This window comes from Chlorocebus sabaeus, chromosome 6 (genome assembly GCF_047675955.1).
Source record: "Chlorocebus sabaeus isolate Y175 chromosome 6, mChlSab1.0.hap1, whole genome shotgun sequence".
NCBI lineage: Eukaryota > Metazoa > Chordata > Mammalia > Primates > Cercopithecidae > Chlorocebus > Chlorocebus sabaeus.
The window spans coordinates 44,608,463-44,633,153 of NC_132909.1; the positions used below are offsets into that span (position 1 = coordinate 44,608,463).

The 24,691-nt window shown below is 51.6% G+C and overlaps 1 protein-coding gene across 4 annotated transcripts in view; it reads right to left on the reverse strand.

Moving 5' to 3' along the window:
- Positions 1 to 9,845: 9,845 nt before the first annotated feature.
- The window catches only part of PGPEP1 (pyroglutamyl-peptidase I), a 28,283-nt gene continuing 13,437 nt past the window's right edge, over positions 9,846 to 24,691 (reverse strand). For 2 of the 4 annotated variants that reach the window (XM_037992439.2, XM_037992441.2), the window contains 3 exons: positions 24,116 to 24,232; positions 22,501 to 22,733; positions 9,846 to 16,385 (listed from right to left, as the gene is read on the reverse strand). In XM_037992439.2, coding sequence (XP_037848367.1) covers positions 16,193 to 16,385; positions 22,501 to 22,733; positions 24,116 to 24,232 — 543 coding nt within the window. In that variant the 3' untranslated portion in view covers positions 9,846 to 16,192. The remainder of the gene's footprint in view (positions 16,386 to 22,500; positions 22,734 to 24,115; positions 24,233 to 24,691) is intronic. The other 2 variants (XM_037992440.2, XM_037992443.2) reach the window with 2 other exon arrangements.

The following is a 24,691-nucleotide window of genomic DNA, read 5'->3' on the forward strand; positions in this document are numbered from 1 at the left end:
CAAACTTAAAGAAACTACCCAAGGTAAAGAACCCAGCCCAGTTCATGGCCCGCTTAGCAGCAACCCTTAGACGCTTTACCGCCCTAGACCCAGAGGGGCCAGAAGGCCACTTTATTCTTTTTTTTTTTTTTTTTTTTTGAGACGGAGTCTCGCTCTGTCGCCCAGGCTGGAGTGCAGTGGCCGGATCTCAGCTCACTGCAAGCTCCGCCTCCCGGATTTACGCCATTCTCCTGCCTCAGCCTCCCGAGTAGCTGGGATTACAGGCGCCCGCCACCGTGCCCGGCTAGTTTTTTGTATTTTTTTTAGTAGAGACGGGGTTTCACCGTGTTAGCCAGGATGGTCTCGATCTCCTGACCTCGTGATCCACCTGTCTCGGCCTCCCAAAGTGCTGGGATTACAGGCTTGAGCCACCGCGCCCGGTCGGCCGCTTTATTCTTAATATGCATTTTATCACCCAGTCAGCTCCTGACATTAGAAAAAGCTCCAAAAATTAGATTCCGGCCCTCAAATCCCACAACAGGACTTAATTAACCTCGCCTTCAAGGTGTACAATAGTAGAGAAGAGTTGCAATTACTTGCCTCTGCTGTGAGAGAAACCCCAGCCATATCTCCAGCACACAAAAACTTCAAAACGTCTAAGCCACAGCGGTCAGGCGTTCCTTCAGGACCTCTTCCCCCAGGATCTTGCTTCAAGTGCTGGAAATCTGGCCACTGGGCCAAGGAATGCCCGCAGCCTGGGATTCCTCCTAAGCCGCGTCCCATCTGTGCGGGACCCCACTGGAAACTGGACTGTCCAACTGGCCCAAGGCTCTGACTGACTCCTTCCTAGATCTCGGCTTAGCGGCTGAAGACTGACACTGCCCGATCGCTTTGGAAGCCTACAGGACCATCACAGACGCTTTGGGTAACTCTTACAGTGCAGGGTAAGTCCATCTTCTTAATCAATGCAGAGGCTACCCACTCCACATTACCTTCTTTCCAAGGGCCTGTTTCCCTTGCCTCCATAACTGTTGTGGGTATTGACGGCCAGGCTTCTAAACCTCTTAAAACTCCCCCACTCGGCCGGGCGCGGTGGCTCAAACCTGTAATCCCAGCACTTTGGGAGGCCGAGACGGGCAGATCATGAGGTCAGGAGATCGAGACCATCCTGGCTAACACGGTGAAACCCCGTCTCTACTAAAAAAAAAATACAAAAAACTAGCTGGGCGAGGTGGCGGGTGCCTGTAGTCCCAGCTACTCGGGAGGCTGAGGCAGGAGAATGGCGTAAACCCGGGAAGCGGAGCTTGCAGTGAGCTGAGATGGGGCCACTGCACTCCAGCCCGGGCGACAGAGCGAGACTCCATCTCAAAAAAAAAAAAAAAAAAACAACTCCCCCACTCTGGTGCCAACTTGGGCAACATTCTTTTATGCACTCCTTTTTAGTTATCCCCACCTGCCCAGTTCCCTTCTTAGGTTGAGACATTTTAACTAAATTTTTTTTTTTTTTTTTTTTTTTTTTTGAGACGGAGTCTCGCTCTGTCGCCCAGGCTGGAGTGCAGTGGCGCCATCTCGGCTCACTGCAAGCTCCGCCTCCCGGATTCACGCCATTCCCCTGCCTCAGCCTCCCGAGTAGCTGGGACTACAGGCGCCCGCCACTGCGCCCGGCTAATATTTTTCTATTTTTTAGTAGAGACGGGGTTTCACCATGGTCTCGATCTCCTGACCTTGTGATCCGCCCGCCTCGGCCTCCCAAAGTGCTGGGATTACAGGCGTGAGCCACCGCGCCGGCCGACATTTTAACTAAATTATCTGCTTCCCTGACTATTCCTGGGCTATAGCCATACCTCATTGCCGCCTTTTTCCCAGTTCAAAGCCTCCTTTGTGTCTTCCTCTCGTATCCCCCCACCTTAACCCACAAGTATGGGACATCTCTACTCCTTCCCTGGCTCCAATCACAAGCCCCTCACCATCCCATTAAAACCTAATCACCCTTACCCCCTCAACGCCAGTATCCCATCCCGCAGCACGCTTTAAAAGGATCAAAGCTTGTTATCACTCGCCTGTTACATACAGCATGGCCTTTTTTTTTTTTTTTTTCTTTTGAGACGGAGTCTCGCTCTGTCGCCCAGGCTAGAGTGCGGTGGTGCGATCTCAGCTCACTGCAAGCTCCGCCTCCCGGGTTCACGCCATTCTCCTGCCTCAGCCTCCCGAGTAGCTGGGACTACAGGCGCCCGCCACCTCGCCCGGCTCATTTTTTGTATTCTTTAGTAGAGACGGGGTTTCACCGTGTTAACCAGGATGGTCTCGATCTCCTGACCTCATGATCTGCCCGTCTCGGCCTCCCAAAGTGCTGGGATTACAGGCTTGAGCCACCGCGCCTGGCCTAGCATGGCCTTTAAAAGCCTGTAAACTCTCTTTACGATTCCCCCATTTTACCTGTTCAAAAACCGGACAAGCCATGCGCCTTATCAACCAAATTGCCTTGCCTGTCCACCCCGTGGTGCCAAAGCCATATCCTCTCCTATCCTCAATACCTCCCTCCACAACCCAGTATTCTGTTCTGGATCTCAGACATGCTTTCTTTACTATTCCTTTGCACCCTTCATCCCAGCCTCTCTTTGCTTTCACTTGGACTGACCCTGACACCCATCAGGCTCAGCGAATTACCTGGGCTGTACTGCCGCAAGGCTTCACGGACAGCCCCCATGAGTTCAGTCAAGCCCAAATTTCTTCCTCATCTGTTACCTATGTCAGCACAATTCTTCATGAAAACACATGTGCTCTCCTTGCTGATCGTGTCCGGCTAATCTCCCAAACCTGAATCCCTTCTACAAAACAACTCCTTTCCTTGCTAGGCATGGTTAGGTACTTCCGCCTTTGGATACCTGGTTTTGGCATCCTGACTAAACCATTATGTAAACTCACAAAAGGAAACCTAGCTGACCCCATAGATCTTCAATCCTTTCCTCACTCCTCTTTCCGTTCCTTGAAGACAGCTTTAGAGACTGTCCCCCCACCAGCTCTCCCTGACTCATCCCAACCCTTTTCATTACACACAGCCGAAGTGCAGGGCTGTGCCATCTGAATTCTTACACAAGGACGGGGACCGCGCGCTGTAGCCTTTTTGTCCAAACAACTTGACCTTACTGTTTCAGGCTGGCCATCGTGTCTCCGTGCAGCGGCTGCCGCCACCCTAATAGTTTTAGAGGCCCTCAAAATCACAAACTATGCTCAACTCACTCTCTACAGCTCTCATAATTCCCAAAATCTATTTTCTTCCTCACGCCTGACACATATACTTTCTGCTCCCCAGCTCCTTCAGCTGTACTGTCTTTGTTGAGTCTCCCACAGTTACCACTGTTCCTGGCCCGGACTTCAGCCTGGCCTCCCACATTATTCCTGATACCACACCTGACCCCCATGACTGTATCTCTCTGATCCACCTGACTTTCACTCCATTCCCCATAGTTCCTTCTTTCCTGTTTCTCACCCTGATCACACTTGGTTTATCGATGGCAGTTCCACCAGGCCTAATCGCCACACACCAGCAAAGGCAGGCTATGCTATAGTATCTTCCACATCTATTATTGAGGCTACTGCTCTGCCCCCTCCACTACCTCTCAGCAAGCCGAACTCATTGCCTTAATTCGGGCCCTCGCTCTTGTAAAGGGACTACGTGTCAATATTTATACTGACCCCATATCCTGCACCACCATGCTGTTTTATGAGCTGAAAGGTTTCCTCACTACACAGGGGTCCTCCATCATTAATGCCTCTTTAATAAAAACTCTTCTCAAGGCCGCTTTACTTCCAAAGGAAGCTGGAGCCATTCACTGCAAGGGCCATCGAAAGGCATCAGATCCCATCGCTCAGGACAGCGCTTATGCTGATAAGGTAGCTAAAAAAGCAGCTAGCATTCCAACTTCTATCACTCACGGCCAGTTTTTCTCCTTCTCATCTGGTAACTCCCACCTACTCCCCCACTGAAACTTCCACCTGTCAATCTCTTCCCACACAAGGCAAATGGTTCTTGTACCAAGGAAAATATCTCCTTCCAGCCTCACAGGCCCATTCTATTATGTCGTCATTTCGTAACCTCTTCCATGTAGGTTACAAGCCGCTAGCCTGCCTCTTAGAACCTCTCATTTCCTTTCCAAAATGGAAGTCTACCCTCAAGGGAATCACTTAGAATAGTCCCATCTGCTATTCTATCTACTACTCCTCAGGGATTATTCGGGGCCCCCTCCCTTCCCTACACACCAAGCTCGGGGATTTGCCCCTGCCCAGGACTGGCAAATTGACTTTACTCACATGCCCCGAGCCAGAAAACTAAAATACCCCTTGGTGTAGGTAGACACTTTCACTGGATGGGTAGAGGCCTTTCCCACAGGGTCTGAGAAGGCCACCACGGTCATTTCTTCCCTCTGTCAGAAATAATTCCTCGGTTTGGCCTTCCCACCTCTATACAGTCCAAAAACAGACCGGCCTTTACCAGTCAAATCACCCAAGCAGTTTCTCAGGCTCTTGGTATTCAGTGTCGCCTGGTTTTACCTCAAACTGCCACTGTTAAGTCTCTCTTTAAGTGGATAGAAGATCTTCGGTGACAAAGCACCCTCCGATACTTTCACCCTGATTGTCAGGCCTGTGAGCCCAAGCTAAGCCATCACATCCCCAGCGACCTGTACATATACATCCAGATGGCCTGAAGCAACTGAAGCTCCACAAAAGTGAAGATAGTTTGATGACATTCCACCATTGGGATTCGTTTCCGCCCCACCCTAACAGATCGATGTACTTTGTGATTTCTCCCATGCTTAAGAAGGTTCTTTATAATCTTCCCCACCCTTAAGGAGGTTCTTTGTAATTCTCCCCATCCTTGAGAATGGACTTGGTGAGCTTCACCCCCTGCCCCCAAAAACATTGCTCTTAACTTCACCGCCTATCCCAAAACCTGTAAGAACCAATGACAATCCCACCACCCTTTGCTGACTCCTTTTTCGGACTCAGCCCACCTGCACCCAGGTGAGATAAACAGCCATGTTGCTCACACAAAGCCTCTTTGGTGGTCTCTTCACACGGACACGTGAAACAACAGGCATACATCATCATGTCCAGCTAATTTTTAAATTTTTTATAGAGACAGGGGTCTCACCATGTTGCCCAGGCTGGTCTTGAACTCCTGGCCTCAAGCGATCCTCCCACCTTGGTCTCCCAAAGGGCTGGGATGACAGGCATTGGCCACCATGCCAGGCCTCTTTTCATTTTCTTGATGGATGTGTTGACATCCAAAAGTTTGAAATTGTGATTAAGTCTAATTTGCTGTCCCCTCCAAATCCCCAAGTTTTTCATCTTGTCCTTCCTTATGGAGGGCAAGTTTCATGTTGCCGGCCAGTTAAGGCCAAGACAGACTCTGTTCTCCTGCCTGCTTCTCCCCAACCATGACCTTCTGTCCTTTCTGGGCCTCTGGCCTTGGTCAGGTGCCCTTCCCTCCCCCTCTTCCCCTCCACCCCCCACCCCGTGGTCAGCAGGGAAAGCGGACTGTGGCAGCTGAGTATGAGTCAGCAGGGCTGGGACCGTGGGGGGCGGAAGTGGTGGGCTCAGCCTCGGGGACCGGCTGTGCGAGTTCCTGCATAAACTGGCCAGGAAGTGGGTCAGCTGAGGCTTCCCCCACGTGCTTGCTGCCCGGAACCCATTGGCTGGGTGACCCTGGGCCTCCCGCTTCACGTTCCACATTAGCAACCCAGTTCGCATGCACGCTCCCGTCATAATTCTGCTGTCCACAGTGTGCATTTATGAAGCACTTACTGCATGCCAGGCTCTGGCTGAGCTCGGATACGCGGCCCTGTGATAGGGGTATGGAGATCTGCTCTGTGTCACAGGGGTAAACTGAGGCTCGGAACAGGGCAGCTCCGTGCCCGAGTTACACAGCACAGCGCCTGGGTGACCCAATATCCCAATTCGTCATCCTCGGCTGGCTAAGGCCCTCTCTGTGTCTCTGTGTCTTCACCCTAAACAAAATATCCGGAGAATTTCCACTTTCTCTCTTTGTGTCTAACTCTGCCTGGCTCTCCCTCCATTTCTGCCTATCTCTCATCGTGTCTATCTCTGTTTATCTCTGCCTCCCCCACGCCCTTATCAGCACCATACAGGGAAGGGAGAGGTGACAGCCTGACCCACCCCTCCCTGCTTCTGGGGGACCGGGACATGTCCGGGCAGGTCTGAGGCACTCCTTGTAAAAACCGGTGATTGCTTGGAGGCAGGGAGCCAGAACCTGCAAGAGAGGGTGGGAAGGTGGAAGACGTGTGGGGGAAGGACTCAGTTGAGATTTCTGGTGCTGGACTTTGCCCCCTTACCCCTACCCCAGACTGTCATCACACTCAGGATGTCTCGAGACCACTGCAGCATCTTTCCCAAACTGTGGGTTTTGAGGGATGCATAGGAATCCTCCAAGCATCGATAAGGGCTTTGGGGAGGGTGGTTCTGGGGAGAGGAAGTGGGGGATATTGAGGCAGTCGGGGGTCAGTAGAAACAAAGGAATGGGGTTCAAATGCCCAGTACAGAAATTCTTTCTCTTATAGGTGAAAGGGAGCCACAGAGGGTGTGAGAGGCCCAGCAGTTGGAATGGAGTGGAAAGGCAAGAATGGAGGCCAAGATCTTCATCTTTTCATTTTTATTTCATTTTTTCGAGAGACAGAGTCTCACTGTGTCACCCAGACTGGAGTGCAGTGGGGCGATCTTAGCTCATTGACACCTCTGCTTCCTGGGTTCAAGCGATTCTCCTGCCTCAGCCTCCTGAGTAGCTGGGATTACAGGTGTGCACCACCACGCCTGGCTAATTTTTGTATTTTTAGTAGAGACAGGGTTTCACCACGTTGGCCAGGCTGGTCTCGAACTCCTGACCTCAGGTGATCTGCCCACCTTGGCCTCCCAAAGTGCTGGGATTACAGGCGTGAGCCACTGCGCCCAGTCCACAGCTACTTTATAAAATTTATTTTTACTTTTGTAGAGATACAGTCTCTCTACGTTGTCCAGGCTGGTCTGGAACTCCTGTGCTCAAGCGATCCCCCTGCCTCGGCCTCCCAAAGCACTGGGATTGCAGGTGTGAGACAAAGCACCAGGCAGACCCACTCCTTTGAGTAAGGCTAGGAGCACCCAGGCGAGGGCGGATGGGGCCTCTAGGGGATGAACCCTTGTACGGCCTCTCTCAGCCACATCCTGTGATGAGCCTCGGACTCTTTAGCTGCCTATGCAGCCCCCATCCCAGCAGGGACCTCCATGCTGTTCTCCCAACTGCCTGATCCTTGCTGTGTCCCCAGTCCAGGGCCCAGCCCACAGTGGGAACTTTCTGAATGACTGGGACAGCCATTCATACAGGGTGAGGGGCCTCCTTAGGTGGGGGCCCCAGATTGCAGGAAGAGCCTGGTGTTTCCAGCGTCTTTCACCCCTGGGAGGAGGCACTGGTGTCTCGCCAAGTCCCTGGCTGGCCTCAGGAGCGGACCCACAGCACTCACCTCTCCTCCCAGCAGTTTATTGCACACCTACTGTGCCCCTGGCACTGTGCTGGGCACAGGAGACACAGGGGGCCCCACGCATACCCATCCACCCTGTCACAGAGGCTGTCAATTACCACCCAGAGTGCTGCAATGGGGACACCCAGGAAGCTGTAGGAGTCAGAGGAGATGCCTAGGTAGCCAGGAGGGCTTCCTGGAAGAGGAATTTATTTTGTGCATATTTATTTTGTGGGTTTATTTTTTTGAGATGGAGTCTCATTCCATCACCCAGACTGGAGTGTAGTGGTGCAATCTCAGCTCACTGCAACTTCAGCCTCCCTGGTTCACTCAATTCTCCTGCCTCAGCCTCCCGAGTAGCTGGGATTACAGGCATTTACCACCATGGCCGGCTAATTTTTGGATTTTTAGTAGAGATGGGGTTTTCCATGTTGGCCAGGCTGGTCTCGAACTCCTGACCTCAAATGATCCACCTGCCTTGGCCTCCCAAAGTGCTGGGATTACAGGCGTGAGCCACCGCACCTGGCCAGGTTTTTGTTTTTGAGATGGAGACTCACTCTGTCACTCAGGCTGGAGTGCAGTGGCATGATCACTGCTCACTGCAGCCTTGACCTCCCCAGGCTCAGATGATCCTCCCACCTCAACCTCCTGAGTAGCTGGGACTACAGGTGTGTGCCACCACATCTGTCTAATTTTTGTATTTTTTGTAGAGATGGGAGTCTCACCACGTTGCCCAGGCTGGTCTCGAACTCCTGACCTCAAGTGATACACCCGCCTTAGCCTCCCAAAGTGCTGGGATTATAAGCGAGAGCCCACACCCTGATCATTGTATTTACTGAGCACCAGGCTCCAGGTTAAGGGCTGTAAAAGCAGAATCTCATTGAATTCCCACAAAAGCCCCATGAGGAATGGGTAAACTAAGGCTCAAGACAGCAAAAGGCCGGGCGTGGTGGCTCATGCCTGGAATCCCAGAGCTTTGGGAGGCCGAGGTAGGTAGAGAGCTTAAGCCCAGGAGTTCGAGACCAGCCTGGGCAATGTGGCAAGACCCTGTCTCTACATTAAATAATAATAATGAGTCGACCCTATGGGAAAGATCACCCAGCTATGAATACCCCCACTGGGGGTGCAAGAACCCTCAGTCCTCAGTGACTCCAAGGAAGTTCCCCCAACCCACGGGGTCCACTTGCTCCAGGACATCTTCCTTCCTGTGCAAGTCCCTTTGCTGTCAAAAGTGTATTCTCAGAGAGCCAGAGACCGGGTATCTTCATCCCTGCTGAGGACAGGTCTAGGGAATGAACACGTCCGTTTGTGTTCTTCAAGGCTCTCCACTCCAGAGAAGCTGGCCTGGGTTCACCTTCCCAGCCCTACTCTCCCTGGCCGTGACACAGGGACAAGGGGCTTCAACTGGTGGAGCCTCAGTTTCCCTGTCTGTAAAGGTGGCAATGGCATGGCATCCCCTGTCAGAGTGATGGAGATTTTTTTTTTTTTTTTGAGGAGTCTTGCTCTGTCGCCCAGGCTGGAATGCAGTGGCGCGATCTCAGGTCACAGAAACCTCCACCCCCCGGGTTTAAGTTATTCTCCTGCCTCAGCCTCCCGAGTAGCTGGATTACAGGCACCTGCCACCACGCCCAGCTAATTTTTGTATTTTTAGTCGAGATGGGGTTTCACCACGTTGGTCAGGCTGGTCTTGAACTCCTGACCTCAGGTAATCCACCCACCTCAGCTTCCTAAAGTGCTGGGATTACAGGCATGAGCCACGGCGCCTAGCTGTGATGGGGATTTTGTATGTTCTGGAGGTTGACGTAGATCATCGCTCAAATCCCAGTGCCTGTGTTACCACAGGCAAATTCCTCAACCTTCCTGTCCCTGGTTTGTTGTTGTTGTTTGAGACTGAGTCTCACTCTGTTGCCCAGGCTGGAGTACAGTGGTGTGATCTTGGCTCACTGTGACCTCCACCTCCCGGGTTCAAGTAATTCTCCTGCCTCAGCTTCCTGAGTAGCTGGGATTACAGGCACGTGCCACCACACCTGGTTAATTTTTGTATTTTTACTAGAGACAGCGTTTCGCCATGTTGACCAGGCTGGTCTGGAACTCCTGACCTCAGGTGATCCACCCACCTCGGCCTCCCAAAGTGCTGGGATTCCAGGTGTGAGCCACCGCACCCAGCCAGGCCCCTGATTTTGAGGAAAGAGACCACTCAGGGCAGAATTCCCCCTGTCATCACTCACTCAGCACATGGTCACCAGCTGCCCTGGGCCCAGCACCACCGAGAATGGAAACCCGGTGACACAGGGTCCCTCTACTCCCGGGCACCCAGGTGAACTCCGGCCTCACACAAGGACACACAGGAAATTTAAGTGTATTTCAACTGTTTTATTTGCTTTATCTGGTGTCAAATTTGGGGTCTCCTGGAGCCCAGCCCCAGGCAGAGTCTGGCATATCCTCCTCCGCCTGGGAGGTCCGGGACACAGGAGTTTCAGAAAAGGCACTGGCAAAAGTTCTAGGGGGTTCAGGGAGAAGCCACGCTGAGCCTGGAGGGACTGGGCCCTCCTTTGGGGACAGAAAACACAGTCACCTTTGGAAGGGAAGGGTTTTCTCCTAGAGAGAAATTGAAGACAAGATAAAAACCTGAGATGTTAGAGGAGCCCCCAGAAACAAGCTGGTGCTCCTCTGGGCAGGCAGAGAATGAACTCGGCTTCCAAAGAAAGGCTCAGGGGAAGCTTGCCTGGCCCTCAGCCAGGCTCAGATGCCACAGGCCTTGGCAAGCAGAAAGCCTAACTCAAATCCCTATGTGGGATCTCCTTGAGACAAAGTGTCAGGACACAAAAGCCCTCAGGCCCCAGACTCCACCTCTGTGAATGGCTTGGGCCAGATGCTGGTCTGGATCGTCAGGAGCCACGGCCACCACCCAGTGACCAATTTCTGTCCCCTTTTTGTGTGTTCTGTGAGCGCTGGACAGGCAGGCACTTCTGTGGGTAACTTCGGGGAGCCATGGCGGGGAGAAAGAGGAGGAGGAGAAAGGGAATTTGGGGGAGGCGGAGCAGTTTGGGGTGGGACTGGGTCCCTCAAGGCCTGGGAGTTCCCTGCCACTCAGCTTGTGACAACTGTCGTGGAAACCAGGGGACAGATTCTCAGCAGGTATGTTCAGCATCCACCCAGGAATTAGCTTTCCAGCTGGGCAGCACCTGCCCCTCCAACAGCCATTCTGCCGAGGGTCTAAGTGGAACCCCAGCCCTCAGCCTGCCTCCTCACTGCAAAACCGGGGACACTTTCCCTCCCAGCCAGCAGCCCCGGGCCCTTATGAGGCACTTGTGCCCAGGGAAGGGAAATTTAATCTGGATTATACAAACAAAGGCCTCTCCCACCCCCTTAAGTTAGGATGCTGAGGACGGGTGGCTGCATGGGGCAACCTGGCAGAGACCTGCTTCCTCGACCATCATCAGCACCCCACACTGGCCGCAGGATCACACGGCTCCCAGAGGCCTCAGGATAGAGGCCGAGGCCATGGAGAATAGGGCTTTGTCCGGCTCTCTCCAAAAGGGATGTCTAGGTTCAGACACCACAAGAGGCGGAGAGGTCAAAGGCCAACAGTCTAGACAGTGGCAGCCCAAAGGGGGCCGGCTGTGCGGGGCAGATTTCCATGAGCCATCCCCTCCACCCAGTCGCCTCCCCTGGGCACGGGAGTGCAGATGTAAACATACCAGCTGGTCTCGCTTCCTGGAAGAAACTTCCAATACTAAAAGGCATCTTGAATCTACTTCTCCAGCTCTTCCATCTGCCCCAGAGTGGATACTTTCTGTTCTAGATGTTTCTATGCCAGCAACGAGCAGAAGAGCAGAGCAGGGAATTCCATTTTTTTTGTTTTGTTTTGTTTTTGTTTTTTGAGACAGCGTCTTGCTATGTCACCCAGTCTGGAATGCAGTGGCGTGATCTCGGCCCACTGCAACCTCCGCCTCCCAGGTTCAAGCAATTCTCCCGCCTCAGCCTCCTGAGTAGCTGGGATTACAGGTGCGCACCTGACTAATTTTTGTATTTTCAGTACAGACGGGGTTTTGCTATGTTGGCCAGGCTGGTCCCAAACTCCTGGCCTCAAGCAATCAGCCTGCCTTGGCCTCTCAATGTACTGGGATAACAGGCGTAAGTCACCGTGCCTGGCCCCCTTTTTTTCCTTAATTTTGAGACAGGGTCTTTCTCTGTTGCCCAGGCTGGGGTACAGTGGTGTAATCACGGCTTACTGCAGCCTCCACCTCCCGGGCTCAGATAAGCCTCCCAACTCAGCCTCCCAAGTAGCTGGGACTACAGGTGCTTGTTACCACACCTGGCTAATTTTTTTTTTTTAATTTATGTAGAGATGGGGTCTTGCCACGCTGCCCAGGACAGGTCTTGAACTCCTGGGCTCAAGCAATCCTCCCACCTCAGCCTCCCAAAGCACTGGGATCATAGACATGAACCATCTACAGGATTCCCCTCCTTGCCCAGAAACTACTGCCATCTGGGACATTTCCTCCACACATCTGGCTCTGATGGAGAAGCTGTGAACTCGGCCCCCACCCCCGTCCCTGCCCAGCCCTGCCTCTCCAAGTGGCCTCAGGCTTGTTCCAGCCCTTGATTGGAGCAGGTAGGCTAGGTGGCCCCAAGCTCAGCCCACTCACCTTGAATTCCTGCTTTTTCCTTTCTTTCCTTTCCACTCCATCTTATTTCTTTTTTGAGCTACATCCCCACACACAAACCACTGACCTTTGTGGTGGGGAGGGGGTGCTAGGGGCCGAATAAAGGAATAAAGTGCACAGACTTGGGCATCTTAAAAGAGATGCCATCATCAAGCTGGTCAGGGCATCAGGTGCTCCGATCACTGTCCCTGTACCCCTGTTCCCTGCCTCAGCACCCTCCATGAGGGCTCATCAGGGAAGCCCCCCAATCACTTCTCACCTTTCTCCCCCAGCCTTTCCACCACACCCCTCAGCCTGTCTTTCCACCATTGACACTCGCCACTCCTATTCCTCTTTCCAACACCTGCCAAGTCCCACCCACTTTGCAGACCCTTCCTATGCCACCTGTAGCCCCTACTCCAGGCTCTGAAAATGAGGCGAGAGGGAATGGGACTTGGTCCTTACCTTCCTGCATGAGGATTTTTTTTTTTTTTTTTTTTTTTGAGACAGGGTCTTGCTCTGTTGCCCAGGCTGGACTATAGTGTTGTGATCATGGCTCACTGGGGCTTCAACCTCCCAGGCACAGGTGATCCTCCTGCCTCAGCCTCCTGAGTATCTGGGACCACAGGCATGCACCACCACATCTGGCTAATTTTTGTATGTTTTGGTAGATGTGGGGGCTCTTGCAATGTTGCCCAGGCTGGTCTTGAACTCCTGGGCTCAAGAGATTCTCCTGCCTCAACCTCCCAAAGTACTAGGATTACAGGTGTGAGTCACCAAACCTAGCCCACACGAGACTATTCTAAGCTGAGACCCAACAAAGGTGGAAAAACACACCATACAGTGCATAGATGAGTTCCACCAAAAGAAAAATATTTGTAAAAAACTCGGCCAGGCGTGGTAGCTCACACCTGTAATCCCAGCGCTTTGGGAGGCCAAGGCAGGCGGATCACCTGAGGTCAGGATTTCAAGACCAGCCTGGCCAACATGGCGAGGCTGCATCTCTACTAAAAATACAAAAATTAGCCAGGCATGGTGGTGTGTACCTGTAATCCCAGCTACTCGGGGGGCTGAGGCAGGAGACTTTCGTAAACCCAGGAGGCAGAGGTTGCAGTGAGCTGAGATCACACCACTGCACTCTAGCCCGGGGGACAGTGTGAGAGTCTGTCTCAAAAAATAAGAACGAAAAATAACAATGAGAAAATTTTAATGAGCCAAATGTTGTGCATTATGAGGAAGGATGGGATACTGGCTTGACTCGGTGAGGAAATGTGAACACAAATGTTCCTGCAAGAACACAAAGATGACACACACACACTCGACAATGAGCAGACAATAGGTTATATCTCTAAGGAGCTATGTGACACGGTGCTTTAAACACAGAGGTGAAATGAAGACAAAAGAAAGATGCAGCCTGGGGTAGGTGCTTAGCTCAGTTCAGGCCTGGCACACCGTCTTCCCCATTTTGCCCGTCTTAGCTAGACCTGTTTTCTCCTCAGAGGCCCACAGACGAGATCTTTGAGGAACAGAGCAAGATGAAGTCTGAAGTTGTTTTCCACAAGACCTCTGGGTGATCCCTGAGTCTTCAGTTGTTCCCCACATTCAAAAGAGGCCACAGTTTCCCTTCACAGAAGCTGGGGGGACAGATGCCGTGCTGCCTCCCACACTCCAGATTTCTCAGGACACAGAGAGCTACCAGGAGTGTGGAGGGGGCATTTCGAGCAAAAAGAAGGCTGGCGTGGAGGGAACAATAGTGTCCCTACTCATTTCCACCTGCCAATCACAGTCCACACCCACTGCCAGGCACCTACTGCAAGTCACCTACCAGCATCCACCTTCCCCTCCAGAGAAAGCCCAAGGCTTGGAAAACGTGTTTCACAGAAACCCATCAACCCAGTTCCCAAACGATCTAGAAACCCAACAGAGGTAGGAACCACTGCCAGCATTGCAACTGCAGACAAGGAAGGTGAACGCTGAAGAAAACAAAACTCTCAGTTGTTTTAAAAAAGAACTGGGCTGGGATCAGTGGCTCATAAGTGGATAATAAGTGCCTGTTATCCCAGCACTTTGGGAGACCGAGAAGGGAGGATCGCTTTGAGTCCAGGAGTTCGAGACCAGCCTGGGCAACATGGCGAAACCCTGTCTGTATAAAAAATTTAAAAATTAGCCAGGTGTGGTGGTACATGCCTGTAGTTCCAGCTACTCAGGAGGCTGAGATGGGAGGATCACTTGAGCCCAGGAGGTGGACGCTGCAGTGATCCATGATCACACTACTGTACTCCAGCCTGGTCAACAGAACAAGACCCTGTCTCTCTCTCTCTCTCTGTCTCTCTCTCACACACACACACAACCCTAGATGTTGGGAAACCAACAAGATCAGATTCCAACTGTGTCACAGGCAGGGAAACAGTATAGCCACATTCCCCCAGGCCAAAATAGAAACTGATTTCCAGAATGTGCATTTCACTCAATTGGTTTCACTGTGGGGGTCGTCCTCTCTCCCTGATGGGTATCAAGATCTGGCTGAACTTACATCATCTGAGGAACGTTACATCATTTCATCCCTGCCTAGAGTTCAAGGTTACCAGGAAGTGAGATAAAATTTGACTCCTGACTCCTGGGCGAGGATCCAAAACCAATCTACATAAAACGCCTTGGCCGCCCGGAATTCCTCCTGCTCAGACATGCCGGGACATGCAAAGCTGCCAACTCCAGCCCCCAGGCCTCCGTTTTGAGACCCCCCCACCACCCTGCTAAGGGAACAACAAACTCGTTCCGGCACCAAAACCTTGAAGCTCCAGGCCAGAAGTAGGGGGGGGTTTCCGCTGCTGTGGAGTTTTACATATTAAAAAAGAAAAGTCAAAATCAGACAAAATCCGCCTTCCCACAGATGGCCCTGGTCTCCATGGCGACAGCTCATAGCTCGGTGTTGAAAGGACCACGACCCTCATGGCCACATCTGGGGCAGCAGTCCCACCCCGTCGCTTGGCCACCAACCCCATGCCTTAAGCAAGGTGGCCTCATTTTTGGCCCTAAAACCAAGACATGCCATCTTAAGTCCAGTTGTTTTTTTGAGACAGAATCTCGCTCTGTCACCCAGGCTGGAGTGCAGCCGTGCAATCTCAGCTCACTGCAACCTCTGCCTCCCGGGTTCAAGTGATTCTCTAGCCTCAGCCTCCCAAGTAGCTAAGACTACAGGCATGCATCACCACTCCCAGCTAACTGTTATATTTTTAGTAAAGGCAGGGTTTCACCATGTTGGCCAGGCTGGTCCCGAACTCCTGATCTCAAGTGATCCACCCACCCTGGCCTCCCAAAGTGCTGGGATTACAGCCATGAGCCACTGCGCCCAGCTAAGACATGGCATCTTAGGTCCAATTTTCAGGGCAGGAGGCAAAAGTGGCCTCACCCCGGCATGGGGGGAAAAAAGACACTTTTGTTGTTGGCCAAAAAGCCTGCATTTTAACCAAAGGGAATATAAATTACTCTGTGCACAAACTGGCACTATTGGTTTAAAAAAAAAAAAAAGAGAGAGAGAGAGAAGAAAGAAAGAAACAAAAAAATATGCCATATCCCAGGGTAGTCCCAGAAAGGGCCAGGCTGTTGAGCACAGGTCAAGGTCGAGGACTCATTGAGAGGCTTTTAAATTTGGTAAAAGCCAGTCTTGGATATAAAGTGAATTCTGAAATTCCTTCACCAACAGACAGGAAAGCAGGTGAACACGTGGCTCCAGCTATGGTATCGCAGCTCATGGACCCACCAGACCAAGATTCTCTCTGGGCATCTGGACCCCTCAGGCTGGCCTCCCTGGTCACGGCAGCTGTGTCCCCAGATGCAGGGAGGAAAACGGGAGCAAAGAAAATTTTCAGCCACTTCCCTCAAATCAACCGGAGCTTTTGTACAGGAGGAGGAAGAGGAGATGGGCAGATCAAAATCTCTCTTCCAGATCGGATCCCCAAGTTGAAGAGCTTGTCTTTTCCTGGCCACACCCCAGAGGGTGGATGTCCCCTCGTGGGGTCCCCAGCAGGATGAGGTCTTAGGAGACCTGAGCGTTCCTCAGTGTTTGTGGCAATAGTTGATTTTGCCCTCTGACTGCTCCAGGAGGTCCAGCATCTCCTCAATGATGGCTCTCAGTGCCCTGCCCAGCTGGTCTGCGTTGTACGGCTTCCCCAGTGGGGGCACGTGGACGAAGGCTGATCGACCGTGACTCTGGTACAGAGAGGTGTAGTAGGTAAAGTCGCAGAGATATCTAAGCCGCAGGGCGTGGCAGGTAAGAGAGAGACCAAAACGGGGTCAGAGGGGCAATCCGCAGACCAAGGAGACAGCACTCATCCAAACTCGAGGGAAGACCCCAGCCTCACCAGCCGCCCACAAGATGGAATAACGCTCTCCTCCCTCCCCAGGTTGGCAAAGATGAAAAAAATCACCAGGGGTGGTGGTGCGTGCCTGTAGTCCCAGCTACTCAGGAGGTGGAGGCGGGAGGACTGGTTGAGCCCAGGAGGTCGAGGCTGCAGCGAGCCCTGATTGTACCACTGCACTCAGCCTGGGCAAGAGTGAGATCCTGTCTCTTTTAAGAAAACAAAAAACAAAAACAAAAACCTTGATAACTCCCAGTGCTGTGGCACATGTGGGGAAATGGGCAGAGTGAGCTGTTGCTGGTGGGAATGAACACTGGTTATCCCCGTGTGGAAGGCAATTTGGCAGGCTAGTAAAATTATAATCACCCAGGCTTTACAACCTGGTATTTCCATTTTTTGTTTGTTTATTGAGACAGGGTCTCACTCTGTCACCCAGTCTGGAGTGCAGTGGTGCAATCACAGCTCCCTGTAGCCTCAAACTCCTGGCCTCCAGCGATCCTCCTACCTCAGCCTCCTGAGTAGCTGCCAGTACAGGTGTGCACCATCACCACCAGCTATATTTTCTGTTTTGTTTTTTTGAGACAGAGTCTGGCTCTGCTGCCCAGGCTGCAGTGCAGTGGCACAATCTCAGCTCAATGCAACTTCTGCCTCCTCAGCTCAAGCGATTCTCCTGCTTCAGCCTCCCGAGTAGCTGGGATTACAGGCGTGGACCACATCACATCTGGCTAATTTTTGTATTTTTAGTAGAGACAGGGTTTCACCATGCTGGCCAGGCTGGTCTCGAACTCCTGACCTCCAGTGATCCGCCTGCCTCAGCCTCCCAAAGTGCTGAGATTACAGGTGTGAGCCACTATGGCTGGCCCTATTTCCAGTTTTTATTTTTATTTATTTTTTTGAGACGGAGTCATATTCTGTCACCCAGGTTGGAGTAGAGTGTTGCGATCTTGGCTCACTTCAACATCCGCCTCCCGGGTTCAAGCAATTCTCCTGCCTCAGCCTCCCGAGTAGCTGGGATTAGCGCCTGCCAGCACGTCTGGCTAATTTTTATATTTTTAGTAGAGTTGGGGTTTCACCATGTTGGCCAGGCTGGTCTGGAGCTCCTGACCTTGAGTGATTCACCTGCCTCGGCCTCGCAAAATGCTGGGATTACAGGCATGGGTCACCACCACAGGGAGTGGCTTAGTAAACTCTGGTTTATCCACACCATGGAATCCTATGAAACCATTTACAAGGAATGCGGTATAGCCAGAAAAAAATGGAGAACTCGCCAGATGCATGTTTTTTTTTTTTTTTTCTTTGAGACGGAGTTTTGCTCTGTCACCCAGGCTAGAGTGCAGTGGTGCAATCTCGGCTCACTGCAAGCTCCACCTCCCAGGTTCACGCCATTTTCCTGCCTCAGCCTCACCAATAGCTGGGACTACAGGTGCCCACCGCCACGCCCAGCTGATTTTGTGTGTGTGTGTGTGTATATATATATATATATATATATATATATATATATATATATTTTTTTTTTTTTTTTTTTTTTTTTTTTAGTAGAGACGGGGTTTCACCGTGTTAGCCAGGATGGTCTGGGTCTCCTGACCTTGTGATCTGCCCGCCTCGGCCTCCCAAAGTGCTGGGATTACAGGCCTGATCGACCGCGCCCGGCCAACCAGATGCATGTTCAATGTTCACAAATGAAAGCTGAGGAAGAGAATTGTCAGTAAAGTGTGACTTTCGCCGTGTGACTCCATCCACATAAAAGCAAAGCAAAACAAGACAAAATCGTAAAGCAGCAGGCCAAGTGATGTATATATGTACAGAAACATGTCTGTCAGTAGGAGCTTCATGGTTTCAGTGTCTGACTTATCAGAGGGACCACTATGGAAAAAGAGAGGGAATGAGAATTTTTCCCAATTAGATATATGAGGATACGTTCTAGAGTTACCTGTAATTAAAAATTAATTTTATAAAGAGACTGATGGAAGCTGGGTATGGTGGCTCACACCTGTCGTCCCAGCACTTTGGGAGGCTGAGGTGGGAGGATCCCTTGAGTCCAGGAGTTCGAGACCAGCCTGGGCAACATTGCAACACCCTGTCTCTATCAAAAATACAAAAAAATTGGGCTGGGCAGCCAGGCGCGGTAGCTCACGCCTATAATCCCAGCACTTTGGGAGACTAAGGCAGGTGGATCACCTGAGGTCAGGAGTTCAAGACCAGCCTGGCCAACATGGTGAAACGTCTCAACTAAAAATACAAAAATTTTCTGGGCATGGTGGCAGGCACCTGCAGTCCCAGCTACTTGGGAGGCTGAAGCAGGAGAATCACCTGAACCTGGGAGGCAGAGGTTGCAGTGAGCTAAGATTGTGCCATTGCACTCCAGCCTGGGCAATAAGAGCAAAACTCTGTCTTAAAAAAAAAAAAAAAAAATTGGGCTGGGCACAGAGGCTCAACCTGTAATTCTAGCACCTTGGGAGGTCAACGTGGGCGTACTGCTTGAGCTCAGGAGTTCAACACCAGCCTGGGCAACATGGTGAAACACCATCACTACTAAAAATACAAAAATTAGCTTGGTATTGTGGTGGGTGCCTATAATCCCAGCTACCCGGGAGGCTGAGGCAGGAGAATCACTTGAACCCAGGAGGTGGAGATTGCAGTGAAACAAGATCGAGCCACTGCACTCCAACCTGGGCGACAAAGCTAGATGCAGTCTCAAAAAAAACAATAAATAAATAAAATAAAATAAAATAAAATTAGGCCAGGCACGGTGGCTCATGCTTGTAATCCTAGCACTTTGGGAGGCCGAGGCAGGCGAATCACCTGAGGTCAGGAGTTTGAGACCAGCCTGGTCAACATGATAAAACCCTATCTCTACTAAAAATACAAAAATTAGCTGGGTGTGGTGGCGGGCGCCTATAATCCCAGCCACTCAGGAGGCTGAGGCAGGAGAATCGCTTGAACCCAGGAGGCGGAGGTTGCAGCAAGCCAAGATTGTGCCACGGTACTGCAGCCTGGCTCCAGCCTGGGTGACAGGGCAAGACTCTGTCTCAAAAAAAAAAAAACAAAAAAAACAAAAAAAACAATTAGCTGGGTTTGGTTGTGCTACCTGGGAGGCTGAGGTGGGAGGATCACCTAAGCCCAAAAAGTCAAGGCTGCAGTGAGCTGTGATTTTACCACTGCACTCTAGCCTGGGCTACAGAATGAGATCCCGCCAAAACAAACAAACAAATAACAATTAGTTTTCAATTAAAAAGGAGAAAAAAACGGTAGCTTTAAAAAGAACTCAGTGGTGTGCGGTGGCTTTTGCCTATAATCCCAGCACTTTGGGAGGCTGAGGCAGGAGGATCACTTGAGCCCAGTTATTCAAGAGCTGTCTGGGCAATGTAGCAAGATTCTGTCTCTACAAAAAATACAAAAATTAGCTGGATGTGGTGGTGTGCATCTGTAGTCCCCGCCACTCGGGAGGCTGAGCAGGGGGATCACTTAATCTCAGGAGGTCGAGGCTGCAGTGAGCCCTGATTATACCACTGGACTCCAGCCTAGGCAACAGAGTGAGACCCTCTCTCCAAAAACAAAAATTCTGACGGTAAATCCAGGCACTCCTTCCTTCAGTCAATCAACTGCACTGACCAACAGCCGCCTTTGAGTTGGACAAGTGCACAGATTAGGGAGAAGTGAGGAAGCAGGTGCTGGGAGGGTATAACTTGGTCTGGGGAGTTGGAGAGGCCTAAAGTCACAAGGAGGTGACTCGTGTTGGAGTTAAGACTGGAAAGAGGGCCAGGCGCGGTGGCTCAGGCCTGTAATCCCAGCACTTTGGGAGGCTGAGGCAGGTGGATCACTTGAGGTCGGGAGTTCGAGACCACCCTAGTGTGGCCAAAATGGCGAAACCCCGCCTCTACCAAAAAATACAAAAGTTAGCCGGATATGATGGCGCACGCCTGTAATCCCAGCTACTTGGGAGGCTGGGGCAGGAGAATCACTTGAACATCAGAGGCGGAGGTTGCAGTGAGCCAAGATTGCGCCATTGCACTCCAGCCTGTGCAACAGAGCGAGACTCCATCTCAAAAAACAAAAACAAAAACAAGACTGGAAAGAGGAGTTCCCAGAGGAAGGTGTTTTGGGCAGAGGCCATAGGGCATGCAAAGGCCCTGAGGCTGGAGTGAGCTTGGTGTGTTTGAGGAGCAGAAGGAAGCCGGTTTATGTGTCTGGACTGCGATGGACATGGGGTGATTAGAGGCAGAGCAGGGTGGAGAGGCGGGCCAAGCACCAGGGTTGGGATTTTATTCTACGTGCAATGGGAGCCATAGGGAAGGTCTAGGAAAGGGACACATGCATTTATTTATTTAGAGCCAACAGTGTCTTGTTCTGTTACCCAGGCTGGAGTGCAGTGGCGCTATCACAGCTCACTGCAGCCTCGAATTCCAGGCTCCAGCAATCCTCCCGCCTCAGTCTGCCATTTTTTTATTTGTTAAGATGGGGTCTCCTTATGTTGCCCAGGTTGGTCTTGAACTCCTGGGCTCAAGGGATCCTCCTGCCTTGGCCTCCCAAAGTGCTAGGATTATAGGTGTGAACCACTGCACCTGGCCCTGATTTAAATTTATAAAAGAACTTTTGCAATAGGTTGGATCATCTCCTCAACATTCATATTCACCTGGGACCTCAGAATGTGACGTTATTTGGGCTAGGTTTGGTGGCTCATGCCTGTAATCCCAGCACTTTAGGAGGCTGAGGAGGATGGAGCACCTGAAGTCGGGAGCTCGAGACCAGCCTGACCAACATGGTGAAACCCCATCTCTACTAAAAATACAAAAAATTAGCTGGGCGTGATGACGCATGCCTGTAATCCCAGCTACTTGGTAGCCTGGAGCAGGAGAGTTGTTTGAATCCAGAAGGTGGAGGTTGCAATGAGCCGAGATTGCACCATTGCATTCCAGCCTGGACAACAAGAGTAAAACTCCGTCTCAAAAAAAAAAAAGAATGCCATCTTATTTGGAAAGAGGATCTTTGCAGACGTAATTAGTTACATTAAGATGAGGTCAGCTGGGCACAGTGGCTCACGCCTGTAATCCCAACACTTTGGGAGGCGGAGGTGGGCGGATCACCGGAGGTTGGGAGTTCGAGACCAGCCTGACCAACATGGAGAAACTCTGTCCCTAATAAAAATACAAAATTAGTCATGCGTAGTGGTGCATGCCTATAATTACAAATACAAAATTAGTCATGCGTAGTGGTGCAAGCTACTTGGGAGGCTGGCGCAGGAGAACCGCTTGAACCCAAGAGGTGGAGGTTGCAGTGAGCTGAGATCACGCCATTGCACTCCAGCCTGGGCAACAAGAGCAAAACTCCGTCTCAAAAAAATTAAAAAAAAAAAAAAAAAAAAAAGATGAGGTTATACTGGATTAGGATGAGTCCTAAATATGACTGGTGTCCTAATAAGAAGACCATATGGCCACACACAAACGGAAGAAGGTTATGTGAGGATGGGCGCGGGGACTGGAGTGATGTGTCTACAATCCAAGGATGGTTGGCAGCCACCAGCTGCAGGAGAGATGCCTGGGACAGATTCACCCTCAGCACCTCCAGAAGGAACCAGTCCTGCTAGTACTTTGACCTTGGACTTCTGACTTCCAAGGCTGTTACACAATATGCTTCTGTTATGTGAAACCACCCAGTTTGTGGGTATTTGTTACAGCAGCTCCAGGAAATTAACACAGAAACTGACTGATTGGGTTGCGGTGGAGGCAGCAGGGAGGAAGACTGAGGTGGAGCCTGGGGCACTATCCAGGTGGGATGATGCTGGGGGCCGCGGTGGGGACCGTGATGGTGGGGAGAAGTGGGCAGATCCATGAGTCCCAGAAGCAGAATCGACAGCACCTGCTACATACAAATACTTGGCTCTGTGCCTCGTATACACTGAGTGCTTGGTCCAAAGAGGCCAAGGTCAACACACTTGACTTGTTCCACACCAGACTCAGCGAGTGGAGGAGGGAAATCCCCACTCACCCCCACCCCACAGGGCCCTACCTGCCAGCATCCTGTGAGATGGTCACCGACACATCCAGGCCCAACGTGGTGACTCGCTTGCACACAGCGTCCATGTCGATGATGGAGTCAATGCTTTCAGGCCCATCCTCCACGCAGCACTGGGAGCCGGGGCAGAAGCGGCAGTTGTCCAGCCCCTTGTAGCCCTTGTTGTGTCCACATTTCTCCAGTGTGACTGTGGTCGCCATGCCTGACACCCCCACATGCACCACCAGCTGCATACAGACAGGGGCAGGACTTAACATGGCCTGCCCATGGGACTCGGAGGAGGTCCCCCTGAGGCCAAGGAAAAGGCAGCATCCTTACTGGGCTCTGCCTGGGGTTGTGTTGTTTCTGACCTCCTGCTGCTGGAATAGACCCCGCAGTCACTCTTGCAAAAAGGTATGCCACGTAAGACAGGCAAGAATTTGAAACATGCAAGGCTGTTCATTGCAGCTCTTCCTGTTATCGAAATCAAATACTGGAAACAAGCTAACTAGCCACCCAGAGGGAGTTAGTTCAATAAATAATGAGCTACTATGCAGCTGTTAAAATGCCAGCGCAGTGTTTTTATTTGTTTCTTTGTTTGTTGAAATGGAGTCTTGCTCTGTCGCCCAGGCTGGAGTGCAATGGTGTGATCTCAGCTCACTGCAACCTCCCCCTCCTGGGTTCAAGTGATTCTCTGGTCTCAGCCTCCTGAGTAGCTGGGATTACAGATGTGTGCCACCACACCCGGCTAATTTTGTATTTTTAGTAGAGACAGGGTTTCACCATGTTGGCCAGGCTGGTCTCGAACTCCTGACCTCCGGTGATCCGCCCACTTTGGCATCCCAAAGTGCTGGGATTACAGGCGTGAGCTACCATGCCCAGTCTTGTTTGTTCGTTTTTGTAAGAGACAGGATCTTGCTCTGTTGCCCAGGCAGGAGTGCAGTGGCACAAAAATCTTGGCTCACTATAGTCTTAAACTCCTGGGCTCGAGCAATTCTCCTGCCTCAGCCTTCTGAATAGCTGGAACTATAAGCATGCACCATCATGCCTAATTTTAAATTTTTTTTGTAGAGATGGGGTCTCACTACGCTGCCCAGGCTAGTCTCAAACTCCTGGACTCAAGCAATCCTCCTGCCGCAGTCTTCCAAAGTGCTGGGATTGCAGACATGAGCCACTACCCTTGGCCTGGATAACCCTTTGGGTTTTTTGAGACTAAGTCTCGCTCTGCTGCCCAGGCTGGAGTGCCATGGCACAATCTCGGCTCACTGCAACCTCCGCCTCCCAGTTGCAAGCGATTCTCCTGCCTCAGCCTCCCGAGTAGCTGGGACTACAAGTGCCCGCCACCATACCCGGCTAATTTTTTGTATTTTTAGTAGAGATAGGGTTTCGCCATGTTGCCCAGGCTGGTCGCGAACTCCTGAGCTCAGGTGATCCATCTGCCTCGGCCTCCCAACGTGCTGGGATTCCAGGCGTGAGCCACCGTGCCAGGCCTGAAAAGCCCTTTTGAAGACAAGACCGTGTGGAATTGGTCACGTGATCCGATCAGGAACAAAGCCACCTAAGTCCTCCACATGAAGGGTGCCAATCTGTAAGTCCTGATGAGGAAGCACCACCCCTCGGCACCACTCACCTGTGGACTGTGCTTCTCCCACAGGGCAGGGATGAGTCTCTGGACTGTTTTGTACTCAACCGGAATCTCGTACACGTGCAGGTCCACACTGTCCCCAAGGCCTAGCTTTTCCAGCTCCTGGAAGAGAAGAGAGTGGGAGTGTCGTGGCCCGTGACGGCAGCTATGGGGATAATGCGCTCCCTGGGGGTGAAACAAACAGGCCGCTCTTCTGACTTATTCTGCAGGATGGGAAGTGGTGAGTGTTGATTGAGTTCAAAGCCCCTCATTTCCTTCCCCACCCACTTGCCTTGAAGTATCTCTGCATCTCTATGGAAGGTGACATGATTCTATGGCCCCTGGGGTTAAATCCCAGGCTCCTTGGACTCAATCCTGTCTGTGTGACCTTGGGTAATCCACTTAACCTCTCAGAGTCTCAGTTTCCTCATCTGTAAAATGGGAATAACAGAGTATCAGGCCGGGCGCGGTGGCTCAGGCCTGTAATCCCAGCACTTTGGGAGGCCAAGGTAGGCAGACCACCTTGAGGTCAGGAGTTCGAGCCCAGTCTGGCCAACATGGTGTAATCCCATCTCTACTAAA